Source organism: Mustela putorius, unplaced genomic scaffold (assembly GCF_011764305.1).
Source record: "Mustela putorius furo isolate JIRA1106 unplaced genomic scaffold, ASM1176430v1.1 tig00537335_pilon_pilon_pilon, whole genome shotgun sequence".
Taxonomy (NCBI): Eukaryota; Metazoa; Chordata; class Mammalia; order Carnivora; family Mustelidae; genus Mustela; species Mustela putorius.
The window spans coordinates 5,998,677-6,017,063 of NW_025422457.1; the positions used below are offsets into that span (position 1 = coordinate 5,998,677).

The 18,387-nt window shown below is 34.9% G+C and overlaps 1 protein-coding gene across 3 annotated transcripts in view; it reads left to right on the forward strand.

Moving 5' to 3' along the window:
* Positions 1–18,387, forward strand: part of HMCN1 (hemicentin 1) — a 485,682-nt gene that overhangs the window by 357,617 nt on the left and 109,678 nt on the right. For all 3 annotated transcript variants that reach the window (XM_004767964.3, XM_004767965.3, XM_013064227.2), the window contains exons 47-52: positions 3,701–3,814; positions 4,411–4,497; positions 10,152–10,343; positions 13,293–13,466; positions 14,838–14,951; positions 15,798–15,943. In XM_004767964.3, coding sequence (XP_004768021.1) covers positions 3,701–3,814; positions 4,411–4,497; positions 10,152–10,343; positions 13,293–13,466; positions 14,838–14,951; positions 15,798–15,943 — 827 coding nt within the window. The remainder of the gene's footprint in view (positions 1–3,700; positions 3,815–4,410; positions 4,498–10,151; positions 10,344–13,292; positions 13,467–14,837; positions 14,952–15,797; positions 15,944–18,387) is intronic.

The following is an 18,387-nucleotide window of genomic DNA, read 5'->3' on the forward strand; positions in this document are numbered from 1 at the left end:
AAATAAACTCCTGTGCTTACATTTAAAAAAAAAAAAAAAAACAATGATGAAGGGCGCTTGGGTGGCTCAGTGGATTAAGCCTCATACTCTTGATTTCCTCTCAGGTCATGATCTCATGGTTGTGAGATCAAGTCCTTCATTGGGCTAGAGCTGAGCAGGGGGTTCTCTCCTACTCTCTCCCTCTGCCCATCACCCTGCTTGCACTCTCTCTCTCTCTAAAACAAATAAATAAATTTTTTTAAAATGATGAAAATATAGGTTACATATAGCTTCAAAATTCTTCATATAAGATCTCTGAATTGTGTTTGTTATTCAGTATGCATTAACAGTGTAATGTGGCTATCAAGAAAATAAATGCAGTGTTTTACCACATTAATAAAATATATTTTCATGAATAAAAAAAGGAGGAGACTAGTTGTATTCCAACTTACTCATTAGGAAGACTAGAGGAAGGATTCGTTGACAATATTTTCAAAGAAGGGTAACCATAATGGTAAATTATTACAAAATAATTTACATTTCTGATTGTATTTAACCTGGAAAAATAAACTGTGTGAAACCTTATGGTTACATAGTGAAAATTAAATTCAAATACTCGAAGAACCATGGCATAGAAAAAGATTGTGTGGGTTATGTCTAGTTCCAGAGGTTAAAAGCAATGCCAGTATGAAAGATTCTAGGGACAGATATCGGTATGAATATAAGCAACTTTAAAAACATTTATATTGTTTAAAGTCGAGGTGAACTATTTTCAAGAATAAGTAATCTTCTACTTCCAAATTTGTTCCAATGAAGTTTAAATTTCCACTTTTGAAGAGCTTTTTCAGAGAAGATCCTTTCCTAGTGTTTCAGTTAGGTTTAAATAAGGTCCCTCTGTTTTTTCAAGATGTTGGTCTGTAAATGATAGAAACTTGATGAAGAGTATGTATTGCTATCATTATTATATTTATTGCCCATAATTCTCATGAGATTCGTGATCTCAAGCAAGTTACTTAACTTTGCTAACTTCCATTTCTTTATTTATAAAGTAAAAATATTAATAGTATTTGCCTCTTACGGTTTTTGTAAAGATGAAATGGGTCCATGTATGTACGGAAAGCAGTTAATATAGCACCTACTTATATGGTAACATCCAGTATATGTTTACCATTGCCATAGACAACTGAGTGAAAGGTCTAGGTGTCCCTATCCTGGGAAATTTTCCTATTTCCTTACTACACTGTTTTCCTTTGCGCAGGTGTCCCAGTCTCTGCTGATCTTAGGAAATGCATACTAATGGCAAAGGTTTTATTACACTTTGGTTACCAAAATCCCGAGCCCATTATCTTCCTATCTTGAGATTATCCTCATATCTTTGACATTTTAAAATTCTTGAAATCCCTGAAAAAGTAGGACTGTTTTTAAATATAATAGCTACATCAGGGCTCCTGGAAATGAAAAAGGCAAGATCGTTGTAATGTACCGCTATCACAAAGAGTGAGGAACTCTGGCTTATTATAGATTTATGGGAGTGGCATTTTGGTTTTATTTAGTTTTGTTTTTCTTGACTAGCAGCTGGAGATCCTTGAGTGAACACATTAAAAGTATTTGACCTTGTGACGCTGCCAAAGGAATCATTCAGTTTTACAGTCTGAACATGTGTCTTGTGCAATAGATGAATGAGAATCAGATGAATGGCATATGACTTGCTTGGTCATTGGTCTGCTGTACACTTCTATTCCATTAAGATTAATTCTCCTGCGACTTTAAGTACAGATTTTCTGAAAGCAGTATTTTTCTGGAGACCCTGTCATTGTTAGGAAGTTTTCTGCCAAGAACAGATAGCTGCTATAAGAATTTAGTAGGTACAAGAAACATCTCCATTTAAGTAGAACTTACTGTCCGATCCTTTTGTTGTTTTTCACTGGATTAAGTGAGAGGACCAGGAAATGAGAGGAAAGATTGTGAGGCAGGAGGCTGAGGTTCACAGAGCTAGCAGTAACTCTTAATGGCTGTACTGATCGAATATCTCTCAACTGGAATCATGTTATGGTCTCACTAACCTGAAGTAGCAGTGAGTGCTTGACTCCTCGTCTAATTAACACGAGGTGGTTTTTTTTTGACATGTTTAGATAATTTCTGTATTTAACTTTCCTTATTTAAATGCAGTTGGGGGGGGAATGAATTCTTGTAATCAGCTTTGTTTATATAAATAAGTTACTACCGAGTTTACCTTTCAACCAGTTGAGGATGGGGAGGTTGTTTCTAGGAAAAGCTCAGTGACAGCTTGTTGTGTTCAGAAAAAGAGAAAACAGATGGATTTCCTGACAAATCTAGAGCCCGGTGAATATTCACATGAAAATTTCATGTTCTACCACTTCGATTTGTTTTAGTTCCAGTTCAGGGTTTCAAGCAAAAATATACCAGATAGGAAAGCATTATGAAATCTAAGACATGATTTACTTTTTTGGTTTTTTTCCTGAAAATTTACTTCTCAAACGATTTCAAGGACTCCGTCAGGGCCTGTTTGTTCTTTGCAGGCTTTGTTTCAGGCCCATTTTCTGGCTCCTCTTCGTTTGTCCTTCGATGGAGTTTCTTTCCAAATCCCACCCTTTCGCAAGTGAGAGTGGCCCTCTCAGTCTATAAGCATTTCTTGCATGAAGAATTGTAACCTTTATTACATACATGTTCAAAATATAAAAAGTAATAAGGCAGAATTGCACAAGCGAATCAAGGGACCCCTTGTAGACTTGGATCGAAATAATTCTAGGATTCCACGAGACGCCATTGAAAACCAGTAGTCGGGTCTTTGGGGTTTCTCCCATTCCTCCCATACTGATGTCATCCCAATCTGGGATGCTGGTGTAGACCCCTTTCTCACATTCCCATTTCACAATCAGTGGCAAACTGGGAATCTTTTCTCAACCATCCTGTCATAGCTGTCCTTCTAAAGCACAAGTCTTTTTTGTTTGTTTGTTTGCACACTTCCATAGCTTTAAGTGAACACAGTAAAGTCCAGGTTCCTTAGCATAGCATTCAAGGGCCCACAGAGTCTAGGCATCTACCAACCATTACCCAAGCTAGCCTCATCTGTCTCTATTTGCTCCACCTGCTCTCCTCTAAGTACCAAACTCACATCTGCTTTCTACTCTATATCCACATTCATACTCTACCTATAATAGTGTCTCTTAACTCTTCCCTGTAGTAAAATAAACTTGCCTTTGGGGCACCTGGGTGGTGCAGTCGGCTAAGCATCGGACTCTTAGTTTTGGTCCAGGTCATGATCTCAGGGTCATGAGATCGAGCCTCATGTTAGGCTCTGCGCTAAGTGCGGAGTCTGCTTGAGATTCTCTCTCCCTCTCCCTGCCCCTTCTGCTCATGCTCTCTCTTTCTTTCTCTCTCTTTCAAATAAATAAATCAATCTTTATATATACTTGCCTCTTGAGATTATGTTCAAACATCACATCTCTGAAACTCCATATTTTTGCTTGTTGTCACCTAGCCTTGTATTTATTTTTTAGCCTTTGAACCAGAAAATTCTGAATTATCTTTTCTGCTGCCTATAGGCTTAAAGCATATGATTTTTTAAAAGCTTGATATTAATGAATGTTAAAGTCCTTTGAAGCATATTGACTGAATTGTATCCAAAATTGAACATTACTTGGCCAACTGGTAAAGTCACAGATTTCTTTTTGAGTCATCTGGTGGTTTGCTTCCCCAGGAGGCAGGACTCTGCGGTTGATGCAGACCAGAGTAGAAGATGCTGGCCAGTATATTTGTGTTGTAAGGAATGCAGCTGGTGAAGAAAGAAAAATCTTTGGGCTTTCAGTATTAGGTATTTTTATAATTTTCAATATCTAGAAAAACAATGTAATTGGCTTAATACATTCTGGATATAGTTAAATTTTATCTACAACTTGATCTCACATTTATGTATTTGTTGGCCCCTGGACTGACACTCTTGGCAGTAATTCAATGTCAGAATAATTTGGATGTGATCAGTTAGGTTAAAATGGCTGAAATGCTGTGTCTTTTCAGTTCACAACTGTTGAGACTCTGATAACTTTTTTAACGTGAATACTTATCAGAGTTACAGTGGGAGAAATAAATGTCTAATAAATGTTCTTATTAACTTGTTGACATTTTTTTTACTTGTTGACATTTTTATCCAGACTTTATAACTTCTGTTACAATAAAATTCATTATGATTGAATTCATGACATATAAGTTTATATCTTAAAATTAGAATTGATCAAAATGGTTTTATGACATTATTCTGGTAAACAAATAATGATAATTTGGGGGCTTGTTTTAAAGGTTATAGCTTAATAAATATATAAACATAGATGTTTCTGGAATAACAACAATGCTGTTTGAATTGTTGCTTACTTTTTCTGATTTTTTTCTTCATTTAATTTTCTTTTTCTTTAGTGCCACCTCGCATTGTGGGTGAAAATATATTGGAACATGTGAAGGTAAAAGAGAAGCAGAGTATTACACTGACCTGTGAAGTGACAGGTAAGGGACTTAGCTCTTGAACTTGTGTTGTTCTCCATTCACTGATTATTTCTCCACTATATATCTTAATTAGTTGAGAAAAAGTCGAACTACTATAATAAGCATTTGAAATTGATTTCTAGTTGAGAACGGCCAGTGGAAGTGTAAGAAGAAATTTCTCAGATTCTGTGGAAATAAGAATACTCCTACACAAACAAATTTTACCATCTTTACTAGTGATGCAGTATATTATTGTAGTAAAAGGAAATAAATCTCTAAGAGGACATTTTCAAGTCTAATTGGGGTTTTTGGGTTTTTTTTTAATTTTCTGTTTGTTTGCTTGTTTGTTTTTAGTAAGATGGTCATGGAGTTTTAAAATGAGAGCAGCACATAACATCTTATAGAAAGCCAGCGTTTTAGAGGAAATTTGATTAGCTTCTTATTTCATAGTTTATATACCATGCATGAGCAATAGATTTAAGTAAGCATAGAAAATGTTTCTATTTTAAGCAAGGTGGATATAAACAATGTGTTATATACTATTACTTAGCCTGCTTTTTTTTTTCCCCTAGAAATGTTATGGTAAGTAACATGTTGCATAGAGACCAGCTGACTAAATTTTATAACATCCTCCCCTTGAGGTCTAGTTTGGTTTTTTTTTTTTTACATTGGCATTTGGTTTTCAGTTATTCTTTATTTTTTCTCTTAGTTTTATTGAGATGTAATTGACATATACCAATGTTTAAGTTTAAGGTGTACAACATAATGATTATATGTATACAGATAGATGATAGATAGAAGGATGAATATATACTTCAAAATGAGCACCACAATAAGTTTAAACATTCATCATCTCACGTAGTTACAGGTTTTTTTTCTTGTGAAGGAACTCTTAAGATCGATTCTCTTAGCAGCTCTCAAATATATAATACTGTATTTTTACCTGTGGTAACCGTGCTGTGCATTACAGGCCCAGAACCTACCTGTCTTGTGACTGGAAATTTGTACCTTCTGAGCACCTTCAACCATTTCCCCCCTTCCTCTGTCTCTGGCAAGCACCAGTCTTTTCTCGGTTGCTGTGAGCTTTGATTTTAATCATGTCACACACTTAAGTGAGATCATACAGTATTTGTTTTCTCCGCCTGACTTGTTCACTTAGCTTAATGCCCTCACGGTCCATCCATCCTGTTGCAAATGGCAGAATTTCTTTCTTCTTTATGGCTGAATGTCATTCCATTGTGTATGTATAAATGACATTCCATTGTGAAACCCTGTTTTCCTTATCCATTCACCTGTCAATGGACACTTAGGTTGCTTTCATATTTAAATTATTGTGAATAATGCTGTAGTGAACATGGTAAGGCAGATATCTTTTCAAAATAGTGATTTCAGTATTTTCAAATATATGCCCAGAAGGAGAATCACTAGATCATGTGGTAATTCTGTTTTTAATTTTTTGAGATCTCCGTACTGTTTTCCGTAGGAGCTATGTCAATTTGCATTTCCACTAACTGTGCACAAGGGTTGCCCTTTTGTCCACATTTTCGTGAACACTTGTTATCTCTTGTCTTTTTGAGAATAGCCATTCTAACAGGTGTAAGGTGATATCTCATTATGGTCTTTATTTGCATTTCCCAGTGATCAGTAATGTTAATCATCTTTTCATGTACCTGTTTGCCATTTGTATGTCTTCTTTGGGAAAATGTCTATTCTGGTCCTTTGCCAATTTTTAAAATTATATTATTTGACTTTTTGTTATTAAGTTCCTTATGTATTTTGGGTATTAACCCTTCATCAGATATGTGGTATACAAATATTTTCTCTGCTTCCATAGGTTGCCTTTTATTTTGTCAATGATTTCTTTTGCTAGGCAGAAGATTTTTAGTTTCATGGACTCCCACTTATTTATTTTTATTATTTTTTCTTGTGATTTTAGTGTCATATACAAGAAATCATTTCTCAGGCTGATGTCAATGAGTTTTGTGCCTATGTTTTCTTCTAGGAGTTTTATGATTCCAATCTTACACTTAAGTCTTTAATCCATTTCAAGTTAAGTTTTGTGAATGGTGTAAGACAGGGGTCTAGTTTTATTCTTTTGCATTGAATATCTAATTTTTCCAACATCATTTATTGAAGAGGCTACCTTTTTCCATTGACTATTCTTGGGTCCTTTATCCAAATATTAGTTGACCATATATGCCTGAATTTATTTCTTTGTGCATAATTCTGTTCCATTGGTCTATGTTTCTTTTTTAAATGCCAATGCCATACTGTTTGGATTACCTTAGCTTTGTAATATAGTTTTGAATCAGGAAGTTTGATGCCTCCAAGCTTTGTTCTTTCTCAGAATTACTTTGACTGTTTGGTCTTTTGGGGCCAAATGAATTTTAGGACTATTTTTTCTATTTCTATAAAAAAGTAATTAGAATCTTCGTAGTGAGTGCAGTGAATCTATAAATGGCTTTTGTTTGTTTGCTTTTGTGTTTTGTGTTGAAAATAAATGCCTTTGAGTGGTATGGACACTTTAATAATACTAGTTCTTCCAATCTGAGTATAGGATATGTTTGCATTTATTCATGTCTTTTTCAACTCCTTTCATCATTAGGTAACTTTCACCTCCTTGGTTAGATTTATTCATAATAGATTCTTGTCTGAATGATCTTTCCATTATTGAGAGTGGGTATTAAGGTCCCCAACTGTTATTGTATTGCTATTCACTTCCCCCTTTAGTTCTATTAGTACTTGCTTTATACATATAGTTGCTCCAATGTCGGGTGCATAAATATTTATAGTTACTATATCTTTCTGAGAATTGACTCTTCTATCATTGCATAATGACCTTCTTTGTCTCCTTTGACCATTTTTAGCTTAAAGTTTATTTTGTCTGAGGTAAATGCAGCTATTCCTGCTTTCTTTTGGGTGTCATATGCTTGAAATATCTTTTTACATCCCTTCACTCTCAGTCTGTGTGTATATTTGAAGCTAAAGTGAGTCTCTTATAGGTCCAATATTAGTGAATCTTGTTTTTTATAATGCATTCAGTCAACCTCTGTCTTCTGGAGAATTTAATCCACTTATGTTAAAGTAATTATTGATGGGTAAGGACTTACTATTGCCTTTTGTTCATTGTTTGCTGGTTGTTTTGTTAATCCTTTATTCCTTGCCTCTTCCCCTGCTATCTTCTTTTGTGATTTGATGACTTTTTTGTAGCAATATGCTTTGACTCCTTTATCATAATTTTTTGTTCAACTAGTAAAGGTTTTTCTTTTGTTTTGTTTTGTTTTGTTTTACCATGGGCTTACATAAAATATCTTATATCTTATTTTAGGCTGATAACAACTTTACTTTGACAGTATATGTAAACTTTACTTTTACTTCTCTCCCCCTCACATTTTAGGTTATTGATGTGGCAGTTTTTATACTTTTTACATGTATCCAATAACAAGTTATTGTAGTTAAGAATACATTCACTTTCTAACTCTTAGAGTCGTAAGTGAATTACACACCACCATTACAATCATAGAGAATATGATTTTAACTACATATCTTCCATTACCAGTGACTTTTTCATATGTTTTACAACATTATCATCCTTGCATTTCCACTTGAGAATGTCTTTAACATTTCTTGAAAGGCAGATTCAGTGGTGATGAACTGCCTCAGCTTTTGTGTGTTCAAGAAAATAGTTATCTTTCCCTCCTACTTTGCCAGCTAGAGTGTTCTTGATTGACAGTTCCTTTTTCTTTTAATATTTTGAATATATTATCCTATTCTTTTCTGGCATACAAAGTAGGTCTTATTTTTTAAAAATCAGCCTAAAGTCAATGGGGGTTCCCTTGTAATATACTTTTCTCTTGCTGCTTTCAACTTCTGTCTTTGTCTTTGACTTTTGAAAATATGATTATAATGTGTCTCAGTATAGCCCTTTTTAATTCAACCAACGTGGGGTCCTTTGGGTCTCATGAATCTGGATGTTCATTTCTCTCCATATGTTTGGGAAGTTTTCATACATTATTACTCTAAATATACTTTCTGTCCTTTTTTCGTTCTCTTGTCCTTCTAGAATTCCCATAATGTATATGTATATTGTTTCTGTTAGTAGTATTCCGTAAGTCCTATAGGCTTTCTTCATTGTTTTTTTCTTTTTCTTTTTTTGCTTCCCTTCTCTTCCTTTCTTTTCTCTTCTCCTTCCTCCCTCCCTTCCTTCCTTTCTTTCTTTGTTTCTTTCTTTTCTCTCTTTCTCTCATATTCATTTTTTCTTTCTCTTCTGACTGGATAATTTTAATAAACTATCCTCTAGTTCACTAATTCTTTTTTCTTCTTGATTGAGTCTACTGTTGAAGCTCTCTGTTGAATTCTTTACTTCAGTCACTCAATTCTTCAGCTCTAGGAATTCTGTTTGTTTTGATGGTTTCTATTTCTTTGTTCATGCACTGTTTTCTTAATTTTGTTTAGTTGTTTGTGTTCTTCTAGTTCACCAAACTTCTTTGAGAAGATTATTCTGAATTCTTTGTCAGACACTTAGTTCACAGATTTCCATTTTTTTTAGGGTCATTATTGGAATTTAATTGGTTTCCTTTGATGGTGTCTTTTTTACCTGATTCCTTGCATTGGTATCTGCACATTGGAGACAAGGGTCTCCTCTTCTAGGTTTTATAGATTCACTTTGGCAAAAACAGTCAGTACAGCTTGGTGTTCTTCATGGGTCATCTGGTAGCATCCTTGCAGATAGGGCTTGTTTCTATGATCTCCATTTGTTTGAGGCCTCTGCCTGAGCCCTGAAGTTAGCAGGTAGGGTTTGATGTTGAACAGTTGGAGAGTTCTGCTCACTGGGTTTCTCGACTGAGTGCAGCTGTAGGATAGGTTCTGTGGTTGCCTGGATTCTCTGATTAGGCTTCCTAGTCAGGTGGGACTGGGTGCTATATTTCAGCAGTTGGGCAGGCCTGCAAATTTCCTTTCCTGCCTGGGTAGGGCTATAGAACAGGCTCCGTGGTTGGTATGACCAAGCCTTCCAATTTTAATATATTATCCTAGTACTTTTTCCTAATAGAACTTGTTTTTATGGCTTTAAATTTTTTTAATTATTTGAGCAACTTAAAAATTAATATTTAACATAGGTCTCATGTTGAAACAAAAAGATCTTTTTCCATAGGTGAATTATTCCATTAAAGGAATAATTAATATATCTGTATCCCTATCTACCTATTATATATATGTATGCTAGAGTCCTGGTATAAACTGAAAATATCTATTTGTTGAATTGTTTATTTCAAAGTTTTTCCTTTTCTATTGCTTGCTTTCAAAAATATAAAACCTTTAAAAATTTAATGTGAATGTATTTATGAGTAATAATTTTAATAAAAATGCATGTCTCATTCTTTTTAAAGTATATGTTACTATTTAACTAAACACAAAGACTAACTTGGAATTATTTCACTTATAGATCAAACTAATCTTCACTTGAAAATGGCTTGTAATCTGTGAATTTAAAAAATTATGGCATGAATGTTATTATAAATTATGTTTACAAATTTATTTTAAAATGAATGATTACTACATTGTTTTGTAAGTGTAGTATTAAATACAAAGGAAAATGAGTGAAAATGCCTTCTTTTCATTATCAGTTGTAGGCATATAATTTTTAGCCATCTCTCAGAAGTGGCTTTTTGTTACAGGGAATCCAATGCCAGAAATTACATGGCACAAAGATGGACAACTCCTCCTAAAAGATGACACCCATCACATTATGTCTGGTGGCCGTTTTCTTAAAATTACCAATGCCCAAGTGTCACATACTGGAAGATATGCATGTTTGGCTTCTAATACAGCTGGCGACAAGAGCAAAAGTTTTAGTCTTAATGTGTTGGGTAAGTAAAAATATTGCCTCAAATCTTGAAGAATCAGACATAACTGTCTGCTGAATTACCTCTTTTCTTTTTCTTTTTAATTTTTCTGCCATAGAATTTCATTATTTAAGGAGGACTAGTGCTTATGTACATTTTGATGTTTTTCTTTAATTAATTCACATATTTATAAATTTATTCATTACATTTGGAATACCACCTATGTTCCAGGAACTGTGTTTAGTGCTGGAGACACAACTGTGAATAAGACAGATGTAAAAAATGCAATAGTAAAAGGTAAATGTATGTTGATTAGAGAGAAACAGGTCAACAGTACAAGGGGCTCAATCTGATGTATTTTATCCTTTCTTAATGGGACAGTCTTTGTGGATTAGGAATTATGAAATAACTGAACGTTCAGTTCTTACAGCATCAGTTATGCTTATATCTCAGGCATGACATTAAAATGGATTTTTAATTTCTGCTCATGTCTTGAAATTTAAAATGCCCCACCTGAATGTGTTATATTTTATTACTAATATCAAAATACTTTTCGTTCTACTAGAATCAACTAACCTACATTTGAGTATGCAGTGCTTTGCAATTTTTATTTATTGGCTTTTGTAGATATTGCCCAGATTCTTTTGGGAAAATACAGTCCTATGCATAGGAAACTACCATATAAGAGAAGAGATACATATGCAAGAAAAATTAGATCAAAATAATAGATAATGTATAAGTGTCAAATGAATAGTATATATAGATGGTATATAAAAAATAAGCTCCAAAAGGCAGAACCTCTTTTACCTTGTAAAGGATTTAGCCCCAGCACCTGACAGAGCATTGAATAACAGATACTGGATAAGTATGACTGGGAGTTCAAGAGCCAGTTGCCTAAAAAATAACTGTGTTCCCTCACACCTATCAGGGTATGAAAGACAAATGCTCAGCCCTGGATTTCCTCTCCTCTTCTGCAGCTCATTCACTGTCTCTCTTAGAGCTTTAAGTTCCTCATGCCTCCTTCCTTTCACCACTTATTCACTTCCCAGTACTAACTCATATCCAAATCCTATACTCTGTCCTATACTCTGGAAATCCGTTTCAGTATTCTCTCCAGCTTCTTGCTGTAATTGCAATCTGACTCTTCCTAAGAGACACTAGCTTCCTAGAGCTCTCTCCAGTGGAGATCATTTTTCTTTATCCCAACTATCCCAAGTCATGCCATCTGACCACACCCTCCAATCCCCACTTCCTAGTTACTTCCTTGTTTCTTGTCATTCTCCCTTATTCATTGAAGGCTGAAGGATCTGAATCAAAGACTTCCACCATCTTCATAAAGTTCATAAAGTTGAGGTTGTTTAAGTATGTGCCTTTGCAACTTCTGGTCTAGTCAGGTCTTTACCCTTTCTTTCCCCAGAAGGTGAGTTCTCCTTCTTGTTCACAGATACTACTCATATTTATGTCCTTAACCCTGTCTCATGGTATGTCAGTCATTCTCACCAGCCACCTTACCTACAGCTTCACCTTCTACTCTCTACATGACTTCATGTTGTAACCATTCCTTGTCTATCCTTCTTGTCACACTAAATTGGATTTTCCCCATGCCATGCTTCAATGCTTGTGTCAAAGATTATCCTGTTGCTTGATCCAACAAATATTTCTCCATCCTTTTTTAATGTTTTAGACATTATTTCTTTTCCTTCACAGTGTTCTCTCATTATCCTTGCACACTTTGGGTGGCTTCTTTTCTCTCTCTTTTATGGACTTCTCTGTAATCCATCTCTCAAACATTAGGTACCTTAGCATTTTGTCATTACTTCACTGCTCATTTTACTCTAGATATTGTCTTCAAATAATAAGCTTAATTCTCCGAGGTTTAACTATTATCTTCTATAGACAGTTTCTTTTAAAATTCATACCTCAACCCAGATCTTTCTCCCAAGTTTGGATTTCTATATGCAATTGCTTGTTGGACATTGCTAGCTGGAATTCTCATGAGCACTTTAAATTCAAAATACTCAGACTGAACAAAACTTCTTCCCTCCAAAATGAGCAGATCTTTCCATATTTTCTATTTTTATTGCTTCACTGCAGTTTACCTACATTCCCAAGCAAGAAAACTAGAAGTCATCTTTGACTTTGGTTTTCCTTTGCCTCCAAATTCTATCATCTGGTGCCGCTAATTGACATCCTAAATTTTTCTGTAGTCACTCCTGCCTCTTTATGCCTTCCTTTAATTCGATCCCTCATTATCTTATGTGGAACAAATGAACTTGTCTCCATTACCCTCGCTTCCAACACTGACCCCTTTGAATCTATCCTTAATATATTCCCTGCTTGCCCCTCATTGTTTATACTATTCTGCCCCCAATATGATCTTTCTTCCTACAAGTTTTCCCTTCTTTCACTTAACCACTACTAATCCTTTAAGGCTCACTTTGCAATCTTTTCCTTTAGGAGGCCTTCCCTGATGAGAGTCCTCTCACCACACACCTCGGACGGAACTGAATGTTATGCCTCCATGTATCCTATACCAGAATTCTCATTTTTGCCCTACTATGCTGTATTATAATTCCTTTTTTCTGTGTTTTCTCCTCCATGACTCCATTTTGAAGTTCTTATTCCTTTCATGTAGAATAAGAACCAATTATTTCTGGAATTGTTAGGAAATAGAATTATACAAATAAGTATAGTGAAGGGGTGCCTGGGTGGCTCAGTGGGTTAAAGCCTCTGCCTTCAGCTCAGATCATGATCTCAGGGTCCTGGGATCGAGCCCCACATCTGGCTCTCTGCTCAGCTGGGGGCCTGCTTCCTCCTCTCTCTCTCTGCCTGCCTCTCTGCCTACTTGTTATCTCTGTCTATGACAAATGAATAAATAAAATCTAAAAAAAATAAGTATAGTGAAATTTAGAAATTCATAAATAAGGAAACTTCTAAACATATTTCTTTAATCACATTTTAAATCTATTTCAGTATCTCCTACAATTGCTGGCGTTGATAGTGATGGTGGCCCTGAAGATGTCACCGTAATCCTTAACAGCCCCACATCTTTGGTCTGTGAAGCTTATTCATATCCTCCAGCCACCATCACCTGGTTTAAGGATGGAACACCTTTAGAATCCAACCGAAATATTCGTATTCTTCCAGGTAACTAGCTTACTTTAGATGCACAAGATACATTTGTGCCATCTACTATTGTAAAAAAAGAATCACTACTAACTTTTTATAAAAGTACTTGTGTCTTAGTTATGTTATACTACTGGCATTTTAATTTTTTAATTATTCATATAGATCTTATAATCTAAAGTAAAATTACTTTTTGGAAGACCAATAATGTTTCTAAATAAAAGGCAAATAAATACCACAATTTGTTAATTGATTAAAATACAATGTGGAACACCAAAAAGAGTAGAAATTCATTTCTTGTTGAATTGAACCATAAGGAGAATTGGTATTTAAACTGAGATAGCTTATTTACTTCTCTTTACTACTTGGCAAAATGTATGAAAATAGAAAGAATTAAAAAGCATTATCACCCCCTGGGGATAAAAATATATGTTTATAAAAAAAAAATTAAAAAAAAGAAAGCATTATCACCAGCTTTAAGAAATTTACATTTTTAGATGGAAGGGAGATAACGTGTAAAATTTAATTAACAACATGAATTATGAATAATCATGGGACTTCATAAATGAGGTAGTGACAAATTTTATACAAAAAATTCAAAAGATGGAATGACCACTGTGGGCTGAAGTGACCAGGAAATGCTTTGTTGCAGTTGGAACTTGAACCAGCCCTTAAAGAAACGTATAGAATTTTGTTGGTTGAAAATGAGTGATTTGAGATCCCTCAGGATGACTATGGGAAAGGTACAAAGTGAGAAAGGCACATAGATGTACAAAGGCCTGTCTAGTTGCAAGTAATAATATGTAGACTCCCACCTTCCACTTGAGTGGGGACATTTTCGGTGTGTGTGTGTGTGTGTGTGTGTGTGGCAGGGTGGGAGGTGGGTTGGAGAAAAGGTCAGGAAGGAACATTGGAATCATGTTTTGAATGCCTGGACTAAAGAGTTTTGACTTTATATTTTAGTCAGTTGGGAACCAATGAAGATTTTTAAGGAGAAATGTACTATAATACAAACTGAGTTTAGCAAGTTCAGTCTCTACTGATAGACTGATCTTGAGTCAGATGAGAAGAAGATGACTAAGGTGGAAGATATATTTATGAACAGAGTGAAGTAAAAACCTTAGCCAGAGTATGTGCAGAGGCATGGGAGGATCAGGATGAACATGAGAGTCATTATCATAGAGGGTCATCAAGGACTTACTGACTCCTTGTCCACCATGCAGTGCCCATCTATATTGTAGTTTGTCTTGTGTCAAATATCTAGTATAGAATTAGCACATAGAAAAAGAAATGTTAATGGTGTTAATGGTGAGAATTAAAAACCCTGGTGTTTTGTACATACTCTGTTGCGACTATGACTTCAGAGATTCTTTGGTGTTCATGATTTTTCAGGAGGTAGGACTCTGCAGATCCTAAATGCACAGGAGGATAATGCTGGAAGATACTCTTGTATAGCCACTAATGAGGCGGGGGAAATGATAAAGCACTATGAAGTAAAGGTCTACAGTAAGTCCCATAAAGAACACTACATTTCATATTTTCTTCACATTTTCTAACTTTTTCAATTTGTTTTTTATTATGGGTTCATAACTACTTATAGTCATCATTGAAGTTTATTGTTTATGTAGCTTGCTTCATTAAGATGGAAGTCATACTAAGCATTGTACCCATGTCCTCAACTTCTAAGATGTGAAGAGCCCATTCAGTCCGCTCCCTAACCTCTTACTGGAGAAGTTGTCAGTGGCCCTTTTCTTACATTTCTGTTTTTCCTTCTGGGAATACCCTGGGCTGAGTTATAATACTTCTGTGCACAAAATTGTTACTTAAGTGTATATGTTCTAATCAACAGCCTTAGATAAATTCATCAGTGACTTTGAGCTAATCCACTGTACATTGACCTATACATAAAAAGCAAAGTAAATATGACCATTAATAGGACCTACATTTCAGGATTTGGGATTTGGTTTTGTTTTTTAAAAAGAAAGAGCATCTTTCTGATTGCCTTTTGTTCTTTGAATCATTTCCTTTAATGACTGAGCAAATGTGTTTTATAGGTCATGCTTGGACTGTTTCTGGGAACCTGAAAAAATGGAAGTAGCTGTTCTGTGAAGGACAATAGCCTCACTGACATTATTAAAATGATGAAGGGAGAAAGCTGTTTTCCTTCACATTCTGTATCTGAGCGTTACCATTTCACAAAATGCTAACTTGGGTCCATCATGAAAGGGGAGCATAGCCAATGCCTCAGTTATTTCCTTGTTTTCTTAAGTCATCCTTAGTGTGGTTTCTAAGATATAACATGTATTTAAAAGAACCAGTGTTTAACTCTACAAATATTTGTTTTTTATGCAGTTCCACCCATCATCAATAAAGGGGACATACTGGGGCCGGGTCTTTCCCCTAAAGAAGTGAAGATCAAAGTCAACAATACCCTGACTTTGGAATGTGAAGCTTATGCAATTCCTTCTGCCTCTTTCAGCTGGTACAAGGATGGACAGGCCAGTCACACATTTTCTCTTTTGCTAATAGTTACTGAAAAACAAAAATGATCAATTAAATTTTTAAAAAGAGAAGAAAAAAATACAAACAGAAGAAACTCAGGGAATCAATGTCACCTTATAACTAGCACAAAACCGTGCTCCTAGTGTAGAAAACTGCAAAGAAACTTGAACCATGTTCACAAACTTAGCATTATTCCATCACTGGAAAGTTTGAGGGATTATTTTTGTGGACATTAGCAATCATGTATGAAAATCCAACCACCTTCCCATTTGGAAAGAGTTTTTGCATTCTGTGGCTTTATAGAGTAAGCAAACTTTGTAGAGAAGAAACAGAGAACAGTGCTAAGCCAGATTAAAATGGTAGGTATAACATGGGTACTGAATTTATTCAGAATTTTCTCTAAACACCTTTAGTTCTTCTACAAAAGGTAACATGTTTTATATTCCAAGAGGAAGAAAAATAGCTAAATGTGGTGATTAAGTGCCCAATTCTATTAACTGGAGGCAATAAGAAACTTTAAATAAAAGGCACATCCTTCAATTACGTGATCTGAATTTCAGACCATACATCCTTATTTCTCACCTCAAATTACTTTCTTCCATTCATGTTTTAAAGATATGTGTAAAAACACACCAAAATAGATTCTTTTTTTATGGGGGAGGACTGCTGTTAACACTGTGCTTAATACAGATGTAGCATAACAAAGCTGCTATTTGTTCTGTTATACACATAGTCAACCAAACGGCTAGTTAAATTCCAGCTGTAGAAGTTCAGGTCAGAATTATGATTAAGACACAAAAAGATATAGCTTTATTTTTTCAGATCACAGAGATTTTCCAACACTGGCAGCTAGAAAAAAATAATCGTCTCTTATAAAGTAAGCAAGTTTCATCTGGAAGCCATTGCAGAAGGAAAAATATGGAACTCCCACCATGTTCTGTTTATAGCTTCTTTTCTGACTCTAAGTACACTTCACTGTACAGTATCAATTCTATATGATTTGCTTGGAAACAACTAATTCCATTCTCTTCTGAAATCTCTTTATTTTATTTTTAATTTTACCTAAATCCTATTTTATTCTTCTTAATTACTACACATAGACACACATACACATAAACACACATACATAAAAATTGGCTTAAGATAGAATTGTGTTAGGAATGAGACAGTTTTGTTTTTCTTGATATCATAATGAATGGTTAAATTAGTTTCAAATCCAGACTTTGAAATCAATCCAATTATGATGCTTTAGTTAAACTGTTAAATTTTTCAGGGTTTAGGATTGGTTCTCTAAAATGAGTACCCAAACAAAACCTAGTTTTTGTTTATTTTCCATATTCTTTCTTTTGTTATTTTCTTCTTCAGATAAGCAGCACTACTTCAGTGAAACGGTGTTTTTTGAGAAGAACCCACCAAACATATTGGCCTTGTTACCCACAAAAAGTTTTAATGGAATCTTTGAGTTTTGTTTTTATGTCCTGAAGTTTTTCTTTTACCATAAAAAATTTAAATTATATTATTTTTATCTTAAATGATACAATGTTAATAATGATTTATCGATTACCAAGTTGTTTACTAAGCACATACTATTTTCTGGACACTATTTTAGGTGCAGGGGTATACAGCTATGAAGGAAACAGACAAATATCTCTCCTCATGTAAAGTTTGGGGAGAAAAAAACTAAACCAATGCAACATATAATGTGCCAGATGGGGTAAATGTTACAGAGAAAATTCAGTTGGGAAAAGGAGTAACAAGCATGTGAGGATGATCTTTTATTTATGTGTGGAAGGTCTCACTGATAAGGGGATATTTGAGCAGAAACTCAAAGAAAACGAAGCAACCATCACAGAATACCTGACGGGAACATATTCCAAAGTAGAGAGATAGCAGGGGCAAAGGCCCTGACGCACTTTGGCTGGAGTTCAGTGATCCATGGGAACACAGAAGTTGTGAGTAAGATTAATGGGAAGGCAGATCACACTGCCTTGTAGACCAGTTGGCCTGTATTCTGATAGGAAGCTACTGGAAATTTTTTAACACAAGAGTGATAGGATCTGACTTAAGGTTTTAAAAAGGATTCCATTGGCTTCTGTATTGAGAGAAGATAGAGAGGATCCAGATATGAATTATTTCAGTGGTCCAGAAGAAAGATGGTAGTTGCTTGGACAAAGGTGTTAATAGGATGTGAGGGAAAACTGTGAGACAAAGATGAGTGCAAGATTTTGTATGAGAGCAACAGGAGAGTGAGTTTAGATAGATAAGAGTTCTGAGGGTTAAGTCCTCGGGGACTTCTACATTTAGAGGTTGTGAGGCAGAGAGTCAAATGTCCCAAAAGATAGGGGAAAAAAGTTTTTCGAAATGAAGACAAGTGAAACTGTGTTTAATGCCACTGATCAAGTAAATAAAAACTGAGAATTGACCAGTGAGTATAGAAACA